At 38.3% G+C, this 26,464-nt stretch overlaps 1 protein-coding gene across 4 annotated transcripts in view; it reads right to left on the minus strand.

Moving 5' to 3' along the window:
* LOC142349280 (uncharacterized) overlaps positions 1–26,464 on the minus strand; it is a 105,454-nt gene that overhangs the window by 75,156 nt on the left and 3,834 nt on the right. For 3 of the 4 annotated variants that reach the window (XR_012760812.1, XM_075400738.1, XM_075400740.1), the window contains exons 2-3: positions 5,459–6,184; positions 4,492–4,890 (exon numbers count right to left, since the gene is read on the minus strand). Coding sequence is in view for 3 of the 4 variants with exons in the window: in XM_075400738.1 (XP_075256853.1) it covers positions 4,492–4,890; positions 5,459–6,184 (1,125 nt within the window). In the remaining variant the exon portion in view is untranslated. The remainder of the gene's footprint in view (positions 1–4,491; positions 4,891–5,458; positions 6,185–26,464) is intronic. The other variant, XM_075400739.1, reaches the window with a different exon arrangement.

The raw sequence follows: 26,464 nt of genomic DNA on the forward strand, positions 1-26,464 counted from the left end.
TTATACTACATCAAACCTATCGATTCAACAAACAGTTAATAAACATTTTTAAAATGAGTATAAATCGACACGTTAATTTTACATTTTTTTGCAGCTTAATAATCTTCCATGTCACTGAAGACGATTATGATGGACTCCTCTAAATTGTTTAACAATTACTAGCTGATTCCACCTCATGCACTCTCCGTCACCAAACCCCTCTTTCTTAAATTTAGAGGTCAATCTTCCTCATAAGCTTTTATGCAGAGTACACTACTTTAATTTAGTGAATTTAGCAGTTAAATTACCAATATTCATTCACAAATTCCGTTACATCTCCAAACGTACAATTTGTTTGAGTAACTATATGTGATTTTGTCAGCTTTATCCGCGCCCAAGTTTCAAATCAGGCTTAAAAGCCTGTTTGAATAACACTGACAGTAGGAAAAACTAGTTCAAATTCTCTCAAAAGGGGATATATCCGTCACAATTATCCACAATGCTTAAATTTTGGCAGCGTGGATATTTGTGACAGAATTTTGTCAATTTGGTACCTGTCATGACAATAGCTCAGAGTCAAGGTAACCGTATTCCGCGTTCGCTTTTTCCACTAAAACAGTATTGAAATTTCTACTAAATTACCTAAAATTTATGTAGTAGCCCGGAACTACCTAAAAGAGCTTTGCAGCCCTGAATCAGTACAATTTGCATCATGCATTTTTTGAAGATCATTACTATGTACATGTCACTTCTGGTTATGTATCGGCTGTATTTTATCAACCTAATTAGTCATATGCATGCAAATTTTATGCACATTCTTTCTCGCCTAATGTATCTTACATGTATATGTACTTGCAACAGACTGCTCGTAAGATGCACATAATTGGCGCCAGTCTGATTTTGATCTCGCCAGGCGTAATTACAAACCACTTGAGCGTGATCAAATTCAAACTGCTAACGCAAGATAATTGCCCCTAATTGTTCTCGCTCTACTACAAACTCTACTCTACTCTTTATTGAATCCATGCACTCGCATCTCTTTTATTATTAAATCCATGCGCACTATCATCTCTTTGCACTATTTGCACTCATCCTTTGAAAGAAAAAGGAAAAGAAAGGAAAGGGAAAGGGAAAAGATATGAATTTATAAATGAAGGATTTATAAAGGAATTTATAAATTTATAAATGACATGAATTATAATTTATAAATATTATAATATTTATAAATATTAGTTTTAGTTTCATTAGTTTTAGGTTCCAGTTCTCTGTTCTTTTTTCTTTGTTCTCTGTTCTTCTAGCTGAAATTGCATTTCAAATTTGCTATAAAATAGTAAATATTGTCATTTTCAGCTGGCAGCTCTAACTGCGGGGTCAGTGAAAAAGGTGGCCAACTTCACAAATCCTGGAAATATCGCGCCCACACGGGAAAAGTGGGAAAAGATGGTTCACTGAAGGGCTGAATCGAATTCGAGCGTGTCACACGTCGCTCCAGTCGCCGAATTCGAGCCGTACAAATAAAAGTCAATTCACCAGAGTATCATGTTTAGTAATCTGAAACAAAATAACACAGAAGCACCAGTGGTTCAAAAAACACTAAGAACGTTTATAGAACATTGATAGAACTTTGATATAGAACATTGAAAGAACGTTGATATAGAACATTGATAGAACTTTGATATAGAATATTGGTAGAACATTGATGGCTGCTGATTGCGAAAACAGCTTGATGAATGAAAACAACTCTGAGTCGGGTACAAAAGAACAGTTAGCGCTTCCCCTTGCGTTCATGCACGACTACAGTGTTTGAAGGTGTCCGTCTTTTGCGCAAATTGCGTACAAGATCCATCATTTCATTGTCAAAGTCAAACACCTTCCTGACCGTGACAATACCATGACATGACTTTCTTTCTGGATCTGCAACTATAAACATAACTTCCTGCTGGCATTTCATAATAGATTCATGCAACTCAACAGCTATAACGACCTGCTCCATTTCGATATACAAAAATTCAATCAAAGTCTCGAGTCAACATCACGAATTTCAATCACAAGTTTCAATCAAATCTGAAATACACAACATATGAAGACCATTGAGTTCTATTGAGTCTACTACTATTATTGAGTCTACTATTCAAACACTGGAAAAAGGTTAACATAAATACACTGATTAACACTGGGGGTTGACACCCCACGTGCTTAATACATTGGTGCATTCACGTCATTCAGGTAGAAACGGCGGAGGTCGGTGGAGGTCGGCGGAGGTCGGTGGATGTCGGAAGTCGGCGGAGGTCGGTGGAGGTCGGTGGAAGTCGGCGGAGGTCGGAAGTCGGTGCAGGTCTGTGGAAGTCGGCGGAGGTCAGCGGAGGTCGGCGGATGTCGGAAGTCGGCGGAGGTCGGTGGAGGTCGGTGGAAGTTGGCGGAGTTCGGAAGTCGGCGGAGGTCGGCGGATGTCGGAAGTCGGCGGAGGTCGGTGGAGGTCGGTGGAGGTCGGCGGATGTCGGAAGTCGGCGGAGGTTGGTGGAGGTCGGTGGAGGTCGGTGGAAGTCGGCGGAGGTCGGCGGAAGTCGGCGGAGGTCGGAGGTCAGCGGAAGTCGGCGGAAGTCGGTGGAGGTCGGAGGTCGGCGGAAGTCGGTGGAGGTCGATGTGTGAGTTAATTGTGGTGTAGTTCGTAGAAGTTCAGCTAGAAAGCAGCTCCGGGTATCGCCACGTTGAAAGTTTCATGCATGATATTAGTCATTCGAAATTTTCAAAATTTGCTATGTACAGTCTTTTAGTTCTTTGTATGTAGAGTCTGATCTGAGACAATTTGTGCAGTGTTAACCAATAATGTAAATGATGCTGCGAAGAAAAAGGACAGACTGGGATGTTGCCTAATCGAGTCTGCGCAGACTGGCAAAAGTATTTATACTGCTATTTGTCTAGTACAGTAATGGTTACAATTGAAAATCAATGGTGCAGCGCTGAAACCCACTGCGACTAAGGTACGGGAGGATTCCGCAATTTGCTTAATCGCTATTCAAAGATAAATTGTCTAAATTTTGCTGTGTTAATTAGTTTGATAATTTGTCAGTTTAAATTTTTGTTTGTTTCAGACAGATGGAGCTGTGGGAAAGAGGGGAAGCCATCGACCCTAAAGAGACGGAATGGAATCTAAATTTATAAACTGATAAAGGCACATTACTAATAAAAAATGACTACCAGAAATCACTGAAGAACATTAATGCAAAAAGTGAAATAAAGAGATGAAATTTTTTGGTATAAACCTCCCTCAGCTACTGCAACGTTTAATTTCACCTCTTTCAACATATATACGATCTCTTGCACATTTTCTCTACGCTTATATGTATTTAAGTTTAATGCATAGCGTTAAATTTTTTTTGAAACGAGTCTGACTGAATTTTATACAAGAGGAAAAACAAACATGCTTAAAAACAAAAACAGAAACAAAATTACACAATCTTCAAGGAATTATGATTTTAGGAAACAAAATTGATTACCGGGTGAAAATAAAACTGAGCCTTGAGAACGCGAAATAATGTTCTATTCTTCAAAAAATGCAAATTTTAACTACTCTCATTTTAGACTTCCATTTTGCACTTGTTGTCCAACTGAACACTTAAAATACAGTCCATTTCTTCTTAAAAGGTTTATTGTTTTTTCGTAACTGGTTATTCGGTGGCAACTTGATTCATTTTCGAAAACACTTTCTAATAATTGAATTTACAGCAAAACTGGTTTCGATATTTTCTCTAGCTTTCAACTGTATAGTTCGAGTAATTTGTTAAAGCTTAACAAAACCTTTAAATTTATAATAGCTGTCTTGTTGAAAAATATCATAAAAAATTAATTGGTGAAATTTTGTTAACGAATTTGGCTGGCTATAATTTTATTTTCTATAAGAAGATTTTGTACTAAAATTTTTTGGAAGAAACTATTTCTTTTGACCCCCAATCCCCAATCCCCTGCTTAATTGACGTTTATATTATTCGCGACAAGTTTTGGGAAGCGAACATTAGCAAAAGGCCGGTTCGATAGCACTTAACTCCTAACAGAAAAAGCTCTTGTATTAAGAGCCATTTGATATCGAGTCGAATAAATAAGCCTATTATATAGTAGAAGTTACCTTTGAATACCAAAAAAACGGGCTGCATCGGTTTTGTATACTCAGCCCAGTATACAGTATTTCTGAGACTTTATTGTTCTCCATTATTTGGAACCGATCAATTCCAAGATTCCTTTTCAAAGAACTTCAAATTCACAGCGGAATTATGTATTTTCACCGCATTGACAGCATTTCTTACATATTTACAGTATTTTTTACCGAACGGTAATATTGGCAAATTTACCACTAAAAGTTATTTAAGTGTTATGAACATGCTCTTGTAGGGGAACTGAAGCTCTGCGTTCATTTGAGGGTAAAATGTCGCTAAAAAAATTTCTACAGAGACATTCGTCACTCAGCTTCAGTTTGAAAATTGAAAAAAAAATTCAAAAATTAAGAAGTGAACTTACTTGTGCAAAATTTTACAGTTATTGGGAAGCTAGCAGCCGGATTGCCAGATGTAACCGTAGCACTGTTGATTGAAACGTTGTACACCGAACCCCCTCTCAATCCAGACAATTGAAGTGTCGCTGGATTCAATGGGACCGAATTCGGTTCGTACTCTACATTAGGACATCCAGGGTCCTCAGTAGACGAACAGGTTGCAATGACGTCATTTATGGTAGCCAGCGGATCATCGGCCGTCATTGAAATGTTAGCGGTGTTCTCAGTGGTTGCGTGAACACTCAACGAAAACTTGACAGTTTGGTTCAACTGAATTACCCATAGACCTGGGGTTCCGACGTTGGACCCAGTTACGAGGTCTGCTGCCGAGGCACTTCCTGATCCTGGTAGCTCAATTGGAGCATCTGGAGAACACAAACTCAAAAAGTGCCTGATAGAGTTGATGTTATGATGAATATATTAGAACTCAGCGGTATACGATTGAATTCATATCTCCTATGATTATTACATGCTGTAAATGGTATTTATAAAGAGAGAAAAGAGAGAATATTAGAACTTAGCCTGATCAATTGTCAAACTTGGAAAACGGTTCATGATTAGCTGATTGGACAGAAATTTCCAATTATAGTAAATAGATGCGGTGTTAAAAAACTATATCGGACAAATAGAAGCCATTTGTTTTAGAAGCAGCACGCATTTGGTTTTCTTTCAAATTCTTATGCTTATCGATGCGCAGAACACGCAAGTATAACAGATCCTTTTCCACCTTGACCAAATATTTACATTTCCTCTGTCAATTTTTGTGGTTATTTCGTTATTTAAAAAAAACATTTTGTGTCTGTTTGAAAAACAGTTGTTTGTTTTCTAGAATCTCACATAAATTCAAATGACAACACATAATAAATTACAAGATTACACTCAACTTGGCCTAAGTATACTTCAAGATTTTGCAGAATCGGGAAAGTAACTAACTGGGGATGTTTAAGCCCGTAACCCCGGCCCGCATGAATTGCCCACTGTGGTCCTGAACAAACTCTAGCTGGTAGTAGTCATAGATTGAGTAGCAACCATCTGCCTCATCATCCGAATCGTCGTCTGAACACGCAATCACAAGCTGGAACGTGTTCTGCTTGTCGATGATCTCAGGTCCTTGGGCCACTTTGTACCAAGTCACACTAACTGCCCAAACAGGTGTGAACGAACTGTCCCCGGAAAGATTCGCAATGATTGCGTAATCGGCATTAGTTCGAATGATCCTAACAATGATATTATTCACAAGGTTCGCGACAAAAACTCCGTCTCCCGCGTCCTTGCTTCGGTTGAAAATTGAAGCTGTTAATTGGTCATCAATTGCTAGATTTCTGTTAAATACTTCTGAAGCTTTGACCACGTTTGAACCTGCTGCTTTCCAAGTTTGAATTATGTTAGCTTTTGTAGCTCCTGGATCGTAATAAGGACTCATGATAAAGTCATCAATGTTAAACGATGTCAGCCAAGCATTGTCATCCACGAACGACTGTTTGTATGTTGCATATAGTCGACATGTTAGGCCACGATAATATGTGGTGAGTGCAAAGTTGATAGGACATTCGTAGTCCCACAAGTTATCTTGTCGGGTAATGTCGATCAGACCTGCAGCAATGACAGTTTCGGAGGTTGTCAAAAAACTGGGACCATTCAGCATTGGGGTAGAAGTGACTGAAGTACCGCTTGCAGTTGCAACCACATAACCATTCTCACACACTGTGATTTTTCCGTAAACGTCGCTGCTGTTGTAACAGCCCTACCCCATTATTATTCCTTAGGCAGTATAATGTTCCAGCTATTAATCTATTAATCTTATAGCGCCTTTCCGCTCAAGCTTTGTTTTACTTTCGTGCCACTGGACCATAGTGTATTTATTATTGATAACACAATTTGGCACGCAATTTATTTAGCTTTTGCGTGTTTCAAGAGCTAATTGAGAATTTGTTCCGTTGGCCATGTTCCTTCGCCCAAACGACACTTGATACTTTTCTGCTTACAATCCAGTTAGTTGAGCTTTTTCTCAACAAGCTTTTATAAATAACCTATTCAGTTTAATTCAATATTCTGAAAACTTACTTTGTCGATTTTCCAAAGAAAAAGATAGAGCACAGAAAACAAGGTAAGATCAATTAAATTGAAGTTGTTAATTTCAACAAAAAAAACTAAAACAACCCAATCTCGAATCCCGCATTCGCAATTCACACGTTCGTTTTTTTTAATACCTACCGGGTTGTTATATTGTTGACAGGTTCGGGATTTTTTTTCCAAAATAAGCTATCCTGCAATTTTCAGGAACATCTGCTTTTTCTTTACCTTCTTTTCAAAAAAAAAAAAAGAGAAAAATAACTCAAATATTCGGTCGTTTTTGTGATCTGCTTGACAGATAACGGTTGTTCTTTTTCTTAGATGAGCAATAATTGCCTTTAACTTTAGAACGCTTTGACAAATAGGTACTGATTTCAGAGGCTTCTCAAGCGTTATCCGATTTATCGGAAAATAGACGCTCCTTGCTTCCGCAGCTTCTACATTCCCAGTGTTTGTAGGTCCCACGTAGTAAGACTAAGGGGCTTAGCAAGGGAGGTTTCGGCGGCTGCTACGGCAACCTCAACGATACATAACTTAAGACGAGAGACCTGAAATCCTAAGTTAAAAAAAGTCTCGGCGTTCTTTTCTGTTATCTCTTAGAGGCCAGCTTTTTCTGGTCCCCACAATTTTGAACAACCGATATCTGACTTGCCGGTCCAATCGCAAGGTTGGAACTTTGTGCAGCATTTTTTATTTCCATGTAATTAATAACAAATGGCTGACGCAGCTCTGGAAGCTAAACTTCTTCTACCGGAGCCTTTTAACGGAACAAGTGATATTCAGGCCTATATAACACAATTCGAACTCTTGAGTTCGTTACAAAATTGGCTAAAAAAAGCATTCAATAGTGATGGAACTCCGCAACACGACAGCGCTGGTCAACAGGTTTACATTGATAAGCGTCATACTATTTTTCCCTTGCGCTTACGAGGCAGTGCTATCGAATTTTATCTGTCATTAGATGACGCAACAAAAAATGATTATTCAGAGCTTAAAAAGCAATTTTTGCGCCAATATCAGGAACCTCCTGAATTTTTTCGGTCATCCCTTGCAAAACGTATTCAAGGCGAGTCCGAAAAAGTAAGTGAATTTTTAGCTGAGCTCAAACTTCTAGCTAATAAGGCTTATCCCCAAGACACGCAGGCAATCAGAGACCATATTGTGCTTCAATCTTTCATTGATGGCCTTCACAATATTCATGTAAGGGTAGAGTTAAGAAAGAACAAGCCGGCTGACATTAACGCGGCCTTAGAATCAGCACTCCACTTCGACGCAATTTACCGTCTTGAAGCAAATGCAAATGAGACTGCGCCTTCATCTACTTCTGTGAGTTCCATTGAAGCACTTTCGCGTAAAGTTGATAAACTCATGGCCGGACAAGTTAGTTACCAACCACGTTCTCGTCCGATGAACAAAAAATCGGGTCGCAGGAGCAACTCTCCTTACAGATTGCCTCCGTTTAACAAACGCAAGTCACCTACTTTCTCTCGTAGCCCATCGCAACACGGAGAACGTCGTCAATCTTCCTCTCCGCGAAAAACGTTTCTTGACAATTCACACAGTCGTTCAATCAGTAATGAAAGAAAAGTCAGGTTCACCGGACCAACTATTTGTTATGGTTGTAATCGTAAAGGTCATACTAAAAATAATTGCAAAAATTGTTGGAACTGTGGTTCTTCTCAACATCAGCGACGTAATTGCCCAGAGTCAAAACCATACTCTAACCGATAGCTTCTTCTATCGCCATAGTCCACCTTGAAAGAGTTTGTTCTCCATTTTTAATAACCCATGGCACAAAACAAGCGTATTTTTGGCATACAGTCGCTTCTTTCCAAAATAATAATCGCCGATAATATACTGCCTGCCCTGATTGATTCAGGTGCTTCAATTAGTGTAATTCGTGCCGATGTTTTTGGCAAGTTCAGCAACTTTAGCCCTTCGCTTACATTGGAAGCATCTGATATCCAAGCATCCGCCATAAATGGCTCTATGCTTCAATTTAAGGGTATGTGCTTGCTTCCATGTCGTTGGTTTAAAAATGGTCCCATGTTTTCTTTCAAATTTTACATTTGTGCCCACCTCAGTGTTCCTTGTGTGGTCGGTTTTGATCTCCTACACAAACAAAAATGTGCAGTAGACTTCTCTCGGGGTTTATTAGATGTAGGTGACGCAGTACTGGAATGTATCAGTCCGTTGTCTCAGTGGTTTGAGGATAATTCTCCGACAACTGAGACTTCGCTTTGTTCTGTAAATTCGCGTTTCCTTATTCCACCTCGAAGTGAAGCACTCGTAAAATGTAATCTAAAGTCACATCATGCGCATAAGTTTTCTTCAAGCAGTTCGCGTACTTCGTCTGACGCGACTGTGGGTTTGGTTGAGCCCCACGTAGGTTTCACCAGTTTAAACTCCCTTTTAGTGGCCTCGTCTCTTGTAACAGTTTCTCAAAATGAATTTTGGCTAAGAGTACTTAACCCTACTTGTAATTCCGTAACTTTATATCCTTCGCAAACTATTGCGCAAATCTTACCCTACAACGAGACTGTCCTTCAAACTGTTGGTTTCAATGCTGTTGACATCAATTCAGCTGAAACTTTGATGCAGTTGTTTAAATCAAAGTTCAGCACTCTCACTAAAAAACAACAAAAGGACGCTTTTAGTCTACTCAAGCAGTTTGCAGACGTGTTTGCTACCGACAAATGGGATCTAGGCTCATGTAATTTGCATAAACTGCGTATTCAGTTGAAAGATGACGCCCAGCCTAGCCGAGTGCCATACAGATCAATGAATCCTTCTAAAAGAAAAGATCTCAAGGATAAGATAACCAAACTCCAAGAAAAAGATCTCATATCTCCTACTCATTCCGAGTGGGCAGCTCCAACCGTGTTAGTTCCGAAACGTGACGGGTCATATCGTCTTGTTATTGACTATCGGAAACTAAATGCCCAAACAGTCAAAACATCGTGGCCTCTTCCGCGCATATCAGATATTCTAAATAATCTCGAGGGAAGCATTTTCTTCTCTAGCCTCGACCTTTGCAGTGGATTTCATCAAATGGAGATTGATGAAGAAGATCGACACCTTACTTCTTTCATTACGCCGTTTGGACTGTATCAGTGGAAACGGATGCCAATGGGTCTTTGCAATGCCCCTGGAGCATTTCAAAGACTAATGGAAATTGTTTTATCAGGGTTGACATATGAAATTGTCCTGGTTTATCTTGATGATATTATAGTCTTTGGTCGTTCTTTCGAGGAACACATACATCGTCTTCAACTTGTGTTCCAACGCATACGGGAAGCAAATTTGAAAATTTCACCTGCCAAATGTTCCTTATTCCAAACGAAGTTAGTATTTCTGGGTCATGTAGTCTCTGCTGACGGGATACACACTGATCCTGCTAAAATAGCAGCTGTGGAGAAATACCCAGTTCCACAAACTATTCGTCAGTTAAGATCGTTCATGGGCCTTGTTGGCTTCTATAGAAAGTTTGTTCTCAATTTTGGTTTGATTGCGAACCCTCTGTACCAATTGATGAATAAAACAACAACGTTCCATTGGACAGCAGACTGCCAAAAAGCTTTCGAGAAATTGAAAACAGCGCTAGTATCCGCTCCAATCTTAGGTTTTCCAAATGAAAAGGATCAATTCGTTCTTTGTACTGACGCATCGCTTACTGGAATTGGCGCAGTGCTATCTCAAAAACAGAAAAATGGTGAAAAGGTTATTGCATATGCTAGCAAAGTGCTGCAAAAAGGTCAAAGAAACTACTCGGCTACGAAACGTGAACTCTTTGCTGTGGTGTTCTTCACATCATACTTCAAAGAATTTCTTCTTGGGCAAAAATTTCAGATAATTACTGACCATCGCGCCCTCGTTTGGCTCTATTCGTTCAAAGAGCCTGATGCAATAGTAGCGCGTTGGCTAGAAAAATTAAGTATGTTCAATTTTGAAATTGTCCATCGGCCTGGAAAAACTATTGCAAATGCTGATGCTCTTTCCAGATTACCACCTTTGAATTTATCTGCTACTTCTGTCACATCTGTTTCTTCGTCTCCGCACTTTTCAGAAACGCAAGATCAGGATAAAACTCTGTCTGTAGTCAAATCATGGTGTCGAACAGGTGAGAAACCACCTCGATCCTTAATGTTTGGTAGACCATCTGCTTTGCAGTGTTACTGGCAGCAATTCGAGACATTGAAAATTATTGATGGTGTTTTGTACCGGCTATTTCAACAACTGGATGGATCTACACTTTTCCATCAGTGTTGCGTTCCACTTAACCAGGTTCAAAAAGTTCTTCTTCAGTTGCATGATTCACCTGCTTCAGGACATTTAGGCAATAAGAAAACTCTTGATCGGGTACGTCAGCGATTTTACTGGCCAGGATTGAAAAATGATGTGGACTCCTGGATCTCAGGTTGTGCAACTTGTCAAAAACGAAAGAATCCCAAACAATCACATCAGCAAGAAATGCAGCTCTGGGCATTCTATGAACCTTTTCTTTGCGTGTCAGTTGATATCCTTGGCCCTCTCCCAGAAAGTCGGTTGAATGAGAAATTTTATAAATACATCCTAATGATTGGAGACCATTTTACTCGCTGGTTCGAGGCTGCACCCCTACAGAACATCAAGGCTGAGACAATCTGTAGCACTTTCTTAGATCAATGGGTCACCCGATTTGGTGTACCTGAATATATTCACAGTGACAACGGTTCGCAGTTCACATCGCGCCTTTTCGCAGATATGTGCAATAAGCTGCAGTTAACCAGCTCAAGATCTACTCCTTACCACCCGCAAGGAAATGCAAAAGTGGAACGCATAAATCGCACTTTGGAAGATGGGTTGGCAAAGTACTGCGCAGAACGGCATGAAGTTTGGTCTGTTCATCTTCAATCTTTCATGATGGCCTATCGTTCTGCAGTTCATGAGTCGACAGGTCAATCGCCTTTCCGATTAGTTATTGGGAAAGAAATGCGCATGCCTGTTGATATGCTATATCCAACATTGCCCACTCCAATTGTTGGTCATCGGGATTATGTTTTTCAACGTTTAGTTGAATCTTCCACCATTTTCGAGTCCGTAATTCAGAAAAACGGATGGGAAATGCGCCGACAAAAAGCTATCTTTGACAAAAAGAAGCATGGTCCTTCGTATAAGGAAGGAGACCTGGTGCTTCTTCATTCACCAGTGTGCTCACAGGGTCAAACTCCTAAATTAAAGAGCTTCTGGTCTGGACCTCATTGCGTGAAAAAGGTTATTAACCAAATTAATTTTGTTCTACAAGACGTCAAAACTCAAAAACAACAGATTGCTCATTACGATCGCATTAAACCTTTTACACCATCAGACCAGCGGTTGCGCAGAAATCGTTCCAACCAAACTGTAAGACCAAGTCCTCAACCCATCGTCCCTGAAGACGATGATCTTGTGTTGGTTGATTTATCTGAAAGACAGGCTTCTACCTCTGATAGGTTACAAAACACTACTAACCCTACAAGTTCCGCCATTCCGTCACCGCCAGTTTTTTTGTCAGAAAATCAAAGTGGTTCAGGTTCCACAACAGTTCCTCAACGACCGCGTAGAGCTGTTGCTGATCATGCACGGCATCCAGGATTTTTCCGTTTAGCTTATTTTGATTCAGACAGTGATGTTGAGTGATTTGTTTAGATGCTCTTTGTGCAGCAAGTGTTGCTGTTGTTCACTTGCCTAGTAGATTGCAGTTTCTCTACACTTGTAGGCTATGACATCGAGGAAGTTCTCACAACAAAAATTTACTCGCTTCTTCCGAGTGAACAGTGTACGCCTGATAAATTAAGCACCAAAAACATTACTTTTGGTGGTTTGGTTCTTCATGCGCCCGAAGTTGATATTCAAATGAGTTTTTGCATGTTTCAAGCTTCTTACGCTGTTACCGGATTAGCGCAATCTGCCCGATTTGATGATTCTGTGTATTTAAAAGAGTATTCTCGCCTAGTGCCTACTTTCTATGCATTAGAAACTTGGGTTTGCAGAGCAATTTGGAGTGGTCGCAATTTCAAACTTCCAGGTTTTGCAGATGAAAATTTTAAAATGACTGAGGGGGATCTTTTGTTTGATGGTAGACCATACAAACCTGGCAATTTCAAGGTATTTGACTATTCGTACTCTTTCATGCGTGGTGGCAAGAAAGCTGGAATTTACTTCACCTGGCCTGTGGATTGGATTACCCCAGGTGGATCGAAAATTCACGCATCTGGTGTTATAAACGCAAAATTAACCATCGGCAAAGTAGTCGCAACTTTGGACAAAACCAGCTCTCCATGGTCCTTAATCTTGACAGATCCCAATGAAAGATCAACGTCCTGCAGTTTTCCAGGTTCTGACTTTCAGCATGACTCAATCACCTATTTACCGCATTTCTACGGTCAGTGTGAGATTAAATCAATATTTGAGTTCTCTCCGGAGCATCCTGGCGTTCAGATCTCTTCTGCTGATTCAATGTATTTGAGTGGAAAAACTGCTTCCAGGGATGATTCCCGCGTCTTTTATATAGAACTTCTGAACACAACTGTTAGTGTTTGCTCATATAAGGTCCGACCAACAACCTACTCTGGTGTTTACTTTGTCATTGAACCTATAACGGAGCAACTTCCGGAAATAGATTACAACACAGATGCAATTCCAAACTTAGTCTATGGGACAAAAATTGAGTTTGTGCATGTCAACGCGCATCTTTCGCGTCAACGAATTGTAAATTTCATCAAAAATGAAATTTGCAATACGCGTCAGATGATCTTAAATGGACTCATTTCTGTAGCGTCAAACTTGGACAATCCTAATCTCTTCCTCGGATCCGGTTCCATGTTAGGCATACATGCTGAAAAAGCGGGAGCTGTTCTTTACGTCCACAAATGTGTTAAAGTCGAAGCTCGAATTGCAGACTTCCCCTACTGCACAGAGGAAGTTCCTGTTCTTTTGGGCAATGATACGCAAATTCGTTTCATGAATCCGATAACACAAGTTGTGTATCCAAACTATACTTTGACTGCTTGTGATCCCATAGCACCTTACATGTACCGCACGTCTGAAGGCATCTGGATGCACTATGGAGATGATTATTCGGTCGCACGTACGCCCGAATCTCTAAGTGTTTTCAGCCATCTAGATTTTAGTGATAACTTACCTTCATTACACACCGCTGGTCTCTTTTCTTATCAGAACTTGAGGCAGAGCGCAAAGGCTCGGGTTCTAAAATACTCGCGCCGAACAATTTCGGGACGAGAAGTATATCTTGGTCCTCGCAGCCAATATTCTCATCCTGGTTTAATGCATTTTAATCCAAGCGTTTCCGAAGAACTAGAAAATTTGGCGGCTTGGAAATATTTGATTGATTTGCAATCTGTTGCGAGTGGTGGTTGGTACTACGCCGAGAGGTGCACTGTAATTACGCTAACAACTTTAGCGCTTCTAGGGCTCTTTATCTATATATTGAAACTTGTATTTGCGCTTAGGCTCCTTTCTCATGGAGTTCCTTTCTGGACAGATTTCCGGCTTCTTAACCCCCTTGCGCCTTTTACGCAGATGCTTCAAAATCACATAAATAATATACACGCATCTGCGCCTGTCAATCATGACCAACTTGTCAATGAAACTGATGGGAACCCTGATAATCGCACTGTAATAGTTGATTCAATTTATCCGTCAGCACAATTAAATTCTGCCCGCTACACAACAAAAATTTAAGCACAGGTTGACTCTTTATCGCCTATAGTGTTCTGTCTTAGAAAAAAAAAAAACTGCCGCTTTCTGATTTTGTCTTTTGCTTCATTCAAAATTTTTTTCTTTTCGTTCATCAATCACTAGCAGCCCTGATGCACTTCTGTACACAAATGATTGACATTGCTTGTTTTAGATGTCGACAAGCTCAGAGTCAATCAACACTATGCCTGCTTCTCCAGGCCCTGATATTCTTCTGGACACAGATCTTCTTTCAGGTGCTTCTTCGCCTGCAATTCCGTTGCTGGACGATAGTATGGACTCTCAAGCAGATACAGGAATAACTGGCAACTGGGCAAGTGATCAGTCGCTTGAGTTCCGTCAAAACCTCTCGCAAAATCGGGATCCTCAGCCGCACACGGATGTCTGCTCATCTGCTTCTTCGGATGAAATGACAATCATCTTTTGTCCGCCTTCCAAAAACATTCCAGTCGTTCAGACTGCTTCTGCAACAGCAGCTTCGGGTTCGAGAAGCAGCCCGCTCGAAGGAAGCAATTCACGCCAGGCTATGGGTCCACCTCGCAACGGTCCCTTACGCCTCAACGGTTTGGTGTATTCAGCAAATTTGCATGCCGTGTTGCGGGTTGTTGAATTTTACCGCAATGGGAAAGTTCGCCTTCAGGATCCTTACAATGCAAGGCGAAGGCCTCTGCTGGATCCTGCGGATCTAGTCGCTATCCCTGTTGACAACTCGGCTGAAAATCGCGACCTTCGAGATCAACTTATTCGACTTCGTCGATCTCGTGAGGCTCACGAGCGTGACCTTTACCAGGCTACCAATGAGATCGACAAACTAAAAGCTCGCATTTCCGAGCTGAATGAAATGCTAGATGATTCTCGGACGGCAAATCGTCTGCTCTCCGCGAAGGTTGTTACGCTGGAGAAAAAACAACCTAAAAAGCCAAAATCCTCTAAGGTCCGCAATGCAGGGGTGAATACGGACACTATGTCTGCCTCTGAGTCCTGTTCAACGACCTGTCGTCACCTCAGAGGTCTCCAAAACGAATTCCGCTCCCTGCGTTCTCAATTACTTCGGGGAAATCATAATCCACAAAACAAGAAAATAAAAAGGAAGCCTCGCTCGCGTTCTTCGAGCTCATCGTCCTCATCGGGTTCGGAGACAGAATAGTGGGACATGAGGACATGTCCTTCCTAAGCGGGGTGATGTAACAGCCCTACCCCATTATTATTCCTTAGGCAGTATAATGTTCCAGCTATTAATCTATTAATCTTATAGCGCCTTTCCGCTCAAGCTTTGTTTTACTTTCGTGCCACTGGACCATAGTGTATTTATTATTGATAACACAATTTGGCACGCAATTTATTTAGCTTTTGCGTGTTTCAAGAGCTAATTGAGAATTTGTTCCGTTGGCCATGTTCCTTCGCCCAAACGACACTTGATACTTTTCTGCTTACAATCCAGTTAGTTGAGCTTTTTCTCAACAAGCTTTTATAAATAACCTATTCAGTTTAATTCAATATTCTGAAAACTTACTTTGTCGATTTTCCAAAGAAAAAGATAGAGCACAGAAAACAAGGTAAGATCAATTAAATTGAAGTTGTTAATTTCAACAAAAAAAACTAAAACAACCCAATCTCGAATCCCGCATTCGCAATTCACACGTTCGTTTTTTTTAATACCTACCGGGTTGTTATACTGTCAATGTTGAAGCTAACCTGAAAACGTACAAAAATGTAAAATAGAAAGTAAAAAACCGTAATGCCCCTTTTCCAATGTTATTTGTCGACTTAATTCAAGGTCTTGCAAGATAGTCGTACCAGTTCGACTAGGGACATAATCCGCAAAAACGAGCACAATCTGTCAGAAAATAAACATTTGTCTGTTGTTAATGTTGCGTGAGTATGAACCGTACGATCCAGAGGACTAAAATCTGATTAAATAGTGAGCCTTAAAAAATAGTGAGTCCGGAATGTGCAAAAATCTGCGACTAGGACACAAGGGGCAAGACTGCTTCAATTTTCCCAGAGTGAATTTTAAACCTCTAATTGACTTCGTTACACCTTTATAATGATTTGCATCACATTCAGAAGCGATTGAACAACCCGCTGAGTAACATTATTTCATTTTAATTTCAAAGAGCTGTACTAAAGTTTTAAACCTGAACTTCATGATGAACGTTGCAAGCAACCAAATCAAATCTTATCTCTGCGTTTATTTAACACCGCAAAAACTTACACTTTTGCAGTTTTGAAAATTCTTTTGGGGCTTTTGCGGACAACAGTGAGTTCAAAACATTGTCACAATGTAGGCCAGTTTTTCCGTCCTTTAAAAAATCGTTGCGTTAACTCTGCACAATGGTGACAAGAGAAAATGCGTAAATTGTTTCATTCATTCTCACGGTTAAACGTAACCAAAATCGACAATCGATAGAATTCCACAAGTTTGAGCAAATTAATTTTCCCCAGTATCAGGCTAATTCATCAATTAGCCTGAAACCTTATTGCCCGGCATTTTTACAAATCACTGAAGGCCTAATTCGAAAACTTAAGTTGTATTAAAAACCATGATCCGGGAAGCCGTAAAACATTTACTTTCTCAATCCGCAATTAGTACTGCAGAGGAGTTTTGCAACTAATCAGCTTCTTATGAGTTGTCTGAACCAATGTGATGAAAAATCAACAATGTTCAGTCCGTCAATTATATCGCTTTCATTTACAGCGAGATTGTTGTCAAGGAAAGTATTGATTGAAAAGGATCAAAACTTTGAAAATCTGCTCATTTTGGGCGCTGAAAAAAATTTATATTCACAATCAATCCTGAATCAAAATCCAAAAGTGTCATAAAGAGAGTAATATTATTATCTACCATCTAAAATTTTTCACTCAACCCCTAATTGTTCCGACCCCTCTTGAGGGGAGGGGGAGGAACTATATACTCAAATGGGTTTTTTTTGTTCAGTCATTTTTGGCCGATCGATATATTCATCGTAGAGAGTTGAGACTGGTATCATTAGAAAGCTTGTCCAGCGTTGAATATGGAAATAAAAAAATTTTTTGATTTTCGTTTTTGACAAGGAGATATCGAGGTTTAAACTTTCGAGAAAAAAGAGTGAATTCCGTTGATTTCATTCACCTTTTTTCGGAATTTTTGTCTAAAATTTTGCCAATATTGATAAAAATAAGTAAAATTTTTCAAAAAAATGTTGTTGATTTTACGTTTAAAGACAAAATATATTGTCGGCTATTTTCATTGATTTTTTTGTGTCACAAATTCCGGCTAAATATTTCACAAAATTCAGACTTTTTCATCACAGCACGAAATCAAAACAGCACGAAATAAGTTTCTTTAGTCCAATCTGATTAAATTTGCAGGAAGTGCACACCCAAACACAACTATCCCAATCTTTGTAGACTGAAAAGTGGGCTAATTCCTTTTCAACTTCTGTTGAGAGTGCTCTGTAAATAAAACTTTGCCATTTTTTGCTAACTTTATTCGTTGAATATCAAAAACGCAGCTTTTAGTTTTGATTTTTTAACTAACAAAATATCTATATCAATGACATTCCAAATATTTAATATTCCTAATGGACAATCAACATCAGCAGGACTAGTTCTCTACCAATCATGGACCGTTACAATCCATAAATAATTCGGTCGTCAGTCGGTTTTTTATAAAAAAAAATTCGACCTTTTTTATATTAATTAAATAACAGAACATTTCAAATCAAAGGTCACTATTGATAGTTCCTATTGGTTTCCTAATCAACTCGAAATTAGTTTATCTAGTTGATTGCTTGAAAGCTTATTGTCAGTTTGACCTTTAAAATATTTGATTTTTAAATAAAAAATGGCTTATTGAACTTTTTCCTCCATTTTTCTCTTAATTTGGTCTTTTGTAGCTTAGTGTCAGCAATCAAAGAGTGCTCCTTCTTTCTGCTGAATTCAAAATTATTCTTTTTTGCGGTTTTACGCATTAAATTACGGTGTTCTGGCTTTGATACTACTAGATTTGACAATTTTTTTTAATTTTTAGGTATTTGCCCATTTTCGATGTTTTCTAGTTGTGTCAAATTATCACGTTGTCAGTTCATATATCACATTTTTTGCGTTCAAAATAACACAAAATTGATAATATTTAAATTCCTAAAGATATAGATTGTGGTTCTTTGCCGCTTCGACAGTACTTTCTCGAAGAATTTAAATGAATTTTTTTAATTTTGTCTTTAGCTGTCGTTTTTAATTTGTCTTTTTAGTCCTGTACAATGATTTGCATTGTTTGCTTGGCAATGTTTGATTGGCTTTCCTAGAAGAGTGGATGAGCCGATGATCTGATATTAGAAGATAGATAATGGCTTTCATGACTTTGAAAACAATTGTTTTCCAAAATGAAAAAAAAAAAAACATTTCAACTTCGCAATTTTGTTCCTTTTATTGTCTGTTTGTTTCCTGGTCTCGTTAATTAAAGGTTAAAGATGACAATATTTTTGTCAAGAGAAGGTGTCAAAAGGGATTGGTGTCACAAAACTAATGTTTTTAAGGAAATCGTTATGACTTTACTGGCTTCCACACGGGTTTTTCACAAAAAAAAAGTTAATGAATTTTTGATTTTTGTCGTATTTGACGTTCTTTTTGTAGACGTAAGACAAATTCTGGATAATTGCAAGTCTCAAAGGCTTTCTTACTCAAAGGTTTTCTTTCTCAAAGGCTTGCAGGTCCCAAAGGCTTGCAGGTCTCAAAGGAAGAATGGTTGAACCTATTCAAATTTTTCATTTTGTTATTAATGGCTTTTATTTCTTTGGAAATAAATATTTTTTCGAAAAAAGTTTGACATAATTTTGCATTATTTTCCTTTTTTGTCTAATTGTTGAACTTTTCAATAATGAGCGGCCACATATTACATTATCGGTGCTTGACGAAGGTGCAATCGAACATATTTTGGGGGCCAAAATTTGGCTTTACGGCTTCCAAAGCATTTTCTGTCAAGTTTTAATTATTTTTAAGATTGCTGTCTATTTGTTGTTCTTCTTGTAACTGCATAAAAAATTGAATACCAAGAGTTCTTATTTCCCTTCTATAGAAGCATTGGTAATTGTAAACCATGTGGGATATTTTAGTTGGTTCCTAATGGTTTTCATTTCTTTGAAATTAAATGTTTTTTTTAAATTCGGAGAACTTTCTAACTTTAAAGTTTCTGTTCTTTTTTGTCTAATTGTTACCAAGCTTTGTTATGAACTGGTGAATAACCAATTATTTCTGGTGAATTACAAGTTATTTTGTTTATTTTCAGTTTTATCTGCCGCTTTTTTGACTTTGTTATTAAGTTTTGCTTTTTAAAACGGACATCAATTTTTTTAATTAATGTTTGTTGTTTTAGTTTGATTTTGCCGTTCGTCTTCGCTCGCTTTCTTAATACAGGCATATCTCATAAATCTAATGCATCATTTTTTACTCCACTGAGTTATTTGTTTTGGAGGCCAGCTTTTCGTTCATACACCAGTTTTTTTTGAAAAATACTTGAATTTTTTTGTGTTTTTCCATCTGTTCCTCATTTGTTAGACAATTATGCCAATACTGTGGATGAGCGGGGTCGGAACATTATGTGGGATCGCACATTACCAAGCCGCCTTGTTTGGTTTATAGACTTATTTCACACTCTTGTTCATTCACTCTGTTTTTTTGTTTATCCCCCGCGTTGCTGAATAACTCTGTTCAGCTGATTAGCTGACTCTGTTATTTTGGCTAAACTTATAATCTCAATTTCATTGCTCAAAATCAGTTGCTGAATTAAAGTCTTGCCTCCACTCCTCGTTTTCCCCTAAGAAAATACCAGCCAAATAAAATTCAACTCAATTATAGATCTCACCTCACAAAGTCCGCTTCTAATAATTCAGAAGTAATTTCAAAACAAGAATCACAGCATAAATATGTCCCGCACGGCATGGCGCAGCCAGCAAACAACAAAAAACTCTCCTCGGATATACACCAACCGGGACAAACCGACACCAAACCCGCCTCTTAGTTTGCTAACGTCTGAAGAAATTTTGCTAAAGTCTACAGAACAACAAGACGTTCCAAACCAAACATGCAAAGCAAGAAGAACAAAAAACCAGTGTACGCAACTGGATAGAAAAATACAACTGAAAATTCAGTCAATTTCGTCACATGTGGACTTTTCAACCCAAAATATCTAATTCGGAAGATAGCACTTTAGACGATGTTATGGTGGCAGTAATTAAGTAAAACAACGGGAAAAATTGAGACCGTCAACATGCTATAGTAGCTTGGCTACCTTTCGGTAAAAATGTTGGTGCGTTCTGGAAGTGCAGATAGTATAACAAACAGAACACTCTCATAACACGTCGCGACATTTTCTCCAATCAAGCATGTTGGCTAACAAAAACAAGTCAGTCACAACTACAAACTTTTTCAAATGAGCCGATCAAAATCGAGCGTCAGTCTATAATAATGATTGGAGCAATCTGGAGGTTGAATTTAAAGTAGTTCAACACGGAACAATTTTTTTGATTGAGAAATTGTTTTTGAGAAATTGTGTCTTTGCATCACAGAAACACCATCTCAAGGGTCAGGTAACATAATAACTAACATAATTACTAACATAATAACTAACATAACTAATAAATAACATAATTACTCACTGTTTTTTAAAAGTCAGCGTTACAAAGTGCTCCCTCATCTCTTAAATTGAATTAGATGCTAATAACACATGTAGCTCGCCCAGAAACCATGAAAAAATTCAATCAAAACTTCAAAAGCGAAGACGAATTCCAGTCAATATATAAACAAAAATTAACACAGAATATCCAACAATAATCGAAGAGAAACTTGAAAAGAATTTAATCAAATTTTCAAATCGAGCCATTATATCTCCAATAGTAGTCACTGTTAGAAGGGATCAATCACTCAGATAGTTTAGTTTTAAACTCAAAATCTCTAAATAAAGCTTTTCATAGGAACAAATACCAAATGTCGAGCATTGCTACGTTGGCCGATTCGATATCTCAAAAGATTAGCGATACCGCATCGCAAAATACTACGTCTTTCTCAGATAAGGGCTTGAAATAAAAGTAAAATCAATTAAATATACACCCAGATACAGCTAAGCACTGCAGATTCGAAATAATAGGTGGTAAAATTACAGATATTTATGTTTAGAATTGGATTTGTTGACCTACGGATAGGTCCATTGAAGTTCAAAAAGCGATGGCCTTTAATTCAATCGGCTTAATAAAACACTTAAAAAGTCCTTAATGAAAAAGTAGTTGTGAGCAAAAATTTTGAGGATGCACATTTAAAATACGTTTTAAAATTGTCTCAATGGTCTAAAAGACGTGTCTAAATTTCCTATTGCTAAGTACTTGAACGGTTAAATCTCGACAATTTTTGCAATATTCTGCCACCTTGTCATTTCCTATAAGTTGTAATTGGCTGACTGATATTTTTTGCACAAATTGATGTCGCCGCGCGAAAACGAAAAGTCTGTGATATGGGCACCCGAACCGGCAAAAACGCTGCAAAAGGTTTCTTCTTTTCTATGTTCTGTATACTATATCGTTAACATTATACCACACTTAGCTCGACTATGTCACCCAATTCACCCTTTGTTACGGAAACCAGATAAATTAATTGCACAAAAACTTACATAATCACTGTGGCGAACTTAGGAACCACATAGCGAACGCATCAGAAGATTGTTCTTATATCCCAAATTTTGAAAAAGGCGTTAAATGCGTTTGATCACGTTCTGAGGTATTCGCTGCATTATATCAGCTGCCTGCGGATGTTTTTGACCGTAGTTTGTGACACTCTTGCTAGGAACGTTGTAACGTGAAAGCATTAGGGCTGATAGGAGTCGTATGATTTTGGAATACCCAAAATATTAGTTACAGGGACAAGAAAACAAATTAGTCGTACTCCACCAATCTTCACTTTCATTGCTTCAAAAAAAGAACATTGATCAAACAAATCCTGTAATAGTTGTTTAACTGCCGATCCAAAATTGGGTTAGGTTAATTGTATCTCTCGCCATTCATTCGAAAAAGCTTTAGAAATTTATCAGCAGACGACGAAGATTTCATAAATGCGAAAATGAAATTGACACCTAGTAAGGCTACTGCAAAAATCATTAAATTCGGACACATCTGCACCTCTTTTAAACTCTCAATATTAAAGAGATGCATCACTTTCGCAAGCGTAAACTAAATTTAGCATGCAATTCCAATAAAAGAACTGGAATGAAGATTTTGTAAATGCAAAAATGAAATTGACACCTAGTAAGGCTACTTCAACAATAATTTATTTCGGACACATCTGCACCTCTTTTAAACTATCAATATTAAAGAGATGCATCACTTCTGCAAACGTAAACTAAAATTAGCATGCATTTCAGATGAAAGAACTGCAATGAAGATTTTGTAAATGCAAAAATGAAATTGACACCTAGTAAGGCTACTTCAACAATAATTTATTTCGGACACATCTGCACCTCTTTTAAACTATCAATATTAAAGAGATGCATCACTTCTGCAAACGTAAACTAAAATTAGCATGCATTTCCGATAAAAGAACTGAAACTGCTCTTTCCCAGGGCGAGTATGCAAGCAAACATTAGATCCGTCACTCGTTAAACAAAATTCATAACACTATCGCAATAACAATTACAATCTTTTACATCTTAACTATAAATAAACATACTTTTCGCACCTCAAAATCTATCCATCAAGAACTTTACATCATAGAATTGAACTTAATGATTCCTCTATATGAAATACTCGTCCAAAACTCTCTAACTTCGAAAAAATATTTTCAATTCCTAGACAATTTTTGAAAATTCACAGAAATAACAAAGCACACCTTGTCCTCATTTTGTCCACCTTGTCCACACCTTGACCTCACCTTGTCCACACCTCATTTTGCAAATTTTGCCGTAAAATTGCGTTACTTCCAAACAGAATTCGATTCCCCTCTTACAAGAACAGACGATACCTATGTCCTCGATACTGGGCCCTTTGTCTAATCAAAGTACACCCCTCACAAACAATCTCAGTATTTCAACATTCGAAACTTTCTGGAAAAAGTCTTTAACAAACAGCTAATTGGCTCTCTTGCTAGTGAGAATAATAATAGTGGAAATATGTGCTAGATTGTATTCTGAAAAAAACGAATGGAATGTTTACTTGAGTATGCCAACACATCTGTTCTTTTTTATTGAAGGGTTCTTCAATTGAAGTCGGGCTGCATTTGCGTAGATGAGAAATTTGCAATACCAGAGGCGTTGCGGAAATACCTAGTCGAAGAATTGTCTACTAGCCACCCGAGATCAAGGAGGATGATTTTATTGGCCAAGCACTGCTGGCGGCCAAACTTGAACACAAAACGGACCTTCAAATCATTCCAGTACAAACGCGATAGAAAAGAACCTCAAAACATTTACTTCCTCTTAACAATCACAACCACACATATCATTTAGTGAACCGAATCAAAGTTTCATTTTGATTTTGGAGGAAATAAAATTAAATTAAATTAAATTTTGGCAACCGTAATAATATTGAGGATCCTGTTGATCACTATCGCACTCTATGTCTCTTAAAACGTGTTTTTCAAAATAATTAAACGGTGCCTTGGACGCTTTAAATCCGTCATATGTCAGTTACGATTATGCAATCAAAAGGCACTAAAAATTTCGCCCTTCAAGGCAAACTTTGTTAAAAAACCAAATTACCCGTTAAGCAATATATATTTACTACTTCAAAATCATCTAATTTATTTTATGAAAATACAATTTCTCATTATTTAGATGATGAACCGTGACGCCCAAATCAATTTGGCCTGAAAAATCCTGGCAATTAAGTTAAAAGAGTAACCTGGAAGTTAAACTCAAAAAGGCTCGTTCTAACAGCGATGCATTAAAACGTAAAAATCAAGCAACAGACGTCGAATCTTGGGTTCTCTAAACAATAAACGCTTGCACACCAATTGTTTCCAGTTTTTGAGAAATTACAGTTGATGATAGCTCGAAAGATCCGAGAAAACTTATTCCAAAAAAGAATCTGGTCTGGAAGGCTTGTACGAAGTATTAGCGGCTGGGTCTACCACTGTAAAAACGAGTAACAACACATCTCAAACCAAATAGCAGGGGATATTATCTGCCACTATTCAAAATAGAGATATGGCTAATTTCGGAAACGGCCAAGAACGGCAAACTTCTTTGAACCAAATTGCCGATAAAGGTGTCATACCTAGGAACAATGAGATGAAAGCGGGAGAGAAAATATATTCTCATATCGAAGACTTTACGAGGAATCAGAAAGGCGATAAGAATGTTGAACACAAGAAGAGTGACCTAGGCAGCGGAGTTTCAACGATTGAGACCAAATCTGACGCGCTCTGCCAAATTGATTTTCCCAAAAAGTCTTTGAGCTCTCCGTGACATCAACCTTCCGAACGTGTCTCGCCGCCGCTAAGCATATTACAACAATTCTCGCATCAAACACTTCAACTTCTGTCCAAAAAATTAGATTCTCTAACTGAGGATAACAGCATGAACACCAGATGATGCGGCCGTAAGAGAGGAAGTTCGAATTATTACGGGTAATTATGAAGACTCTTTCAATTCACCCAATACAGACCTAAAGCCAAAGAGACAAAAAGCGATCACGCGATGTAGAAAATGTTCAACCACAGCCCAGCGCAATCTACATATGTAGTTACAGTGACCCAGGAGACAGCCTGCCTAGCTCCCCCTACAGAAACATAAAATGTCTCCAATAATTGACGAATTATCCCAGCAGACTCTTCCGATCAGATATTCGGGTTACTCGCCCAATGCAACACCAGATAGATTGATCTGTCTTGCGGTTGGTTAAAAACCTCACACAGATGATTAAGAAACAGCTCCGCAAAACATTTCCAAACTATTTTTTATCACTAGCTTTTCATATAACCAGTAAATCTACAGCTGATTTTGTTTAACCGCGGAATGATTAATTATTAAGGATCTTTTCGTTTGTGCCCCCCCCCCCCACCAATACGTTATGCACCCCCAGTTACAGAGCACGTGTCATTACATGATTACATGGTATATCATTATGTACAAATATGGCACGTTCGTCGGGGGGGGGGGGGGGGGGGGGGTGCAAATAATACGCGCCCACTAAGCTGGGGGGCAAAAACGGAAAAGATCCAATATTAAAATAAATTACTCAGAAAATTTGTGTTCCATTTAGTTCAAAATTCAAAAACGTATATAATACATGAAATCATTGGACTAAAATTTTAAAGATATTGTAATATAGTTCGTTTAATTTAAGCCCCTAAATTGGTTGGTAGACTTATTTCACACGCTTTTTCATTCATTAAATTTTGTTCATCTCCAGCGTGGCTGAATAACTGCCTTCTCAGCTGATAAGCTGACTCTGTAACCTTGAATAAATTCATGATCTCATTTTCGCTATTCAAATCAGTTGTTGAACTAAAGTCTTGTCTCCGCTCCGGATTTTGCTCTCAGAAAACATGAGCCAACTAAAAGTGAAACGAATCCTAGATATCACTCGCGAAGTCGGCTTGTAATAGTACAGAAGTGGTGTCACGTCGCACCGCAAAATAGAGATTATTTATTCCCCCGCACAACAAACTTACAGAAAGTCAAAATTATTAAGGTCTTGTCATTATATTCTAGTTGTCTTCGAAATCCTATCGCTTTTCTCCATTTAAAGTTCCAGAAAGCTTTTTTCAGGAACACCCAGAGCTCAAGTTGGCAGTTTGTTTCTAACGTCACAGGTTTAATACTTTTTATTTTATTTATTTTTTCAATTAAAGACGGTGTTTTCCGTTGTCGTCCAATTTGCTTAGCTCATAAGTAAGATTTGTGAAAAGGTAAGATTTTGTAATTATCTAAACAACTAGCCACCAACATGAGCAGCGCAAAGACAAGAAGCTTTTATATAAAAAGTGAAAAGTGGTCCACTCTCTCTCTTTAATCTTTGCACCCTGCTCCCCTCTCCCCCTCCATATTAGAACACGATTCTTTAAGTTGAATTGAGATAAAGTACAGCTTTAAAAAATAAATGTCAATCAACGTGCATAATCTCTTATATCAAATCTGTTTTTAAATATTATTTTAGCTTTAAAAAC

Source organism: Convolutriloba macropyga, chromosome 11, assembly GCF_964194025.1.
Source record: "Convolutriloba macropyga chromosome 11, txConMacr16.3, whole genome shotgun sequence".
NCBI lineage: Eukaryota > Metazoa > Xenacoelomorpha > Acoela > Convolutidae > Convolutriloba > Convolutriloba macropyga.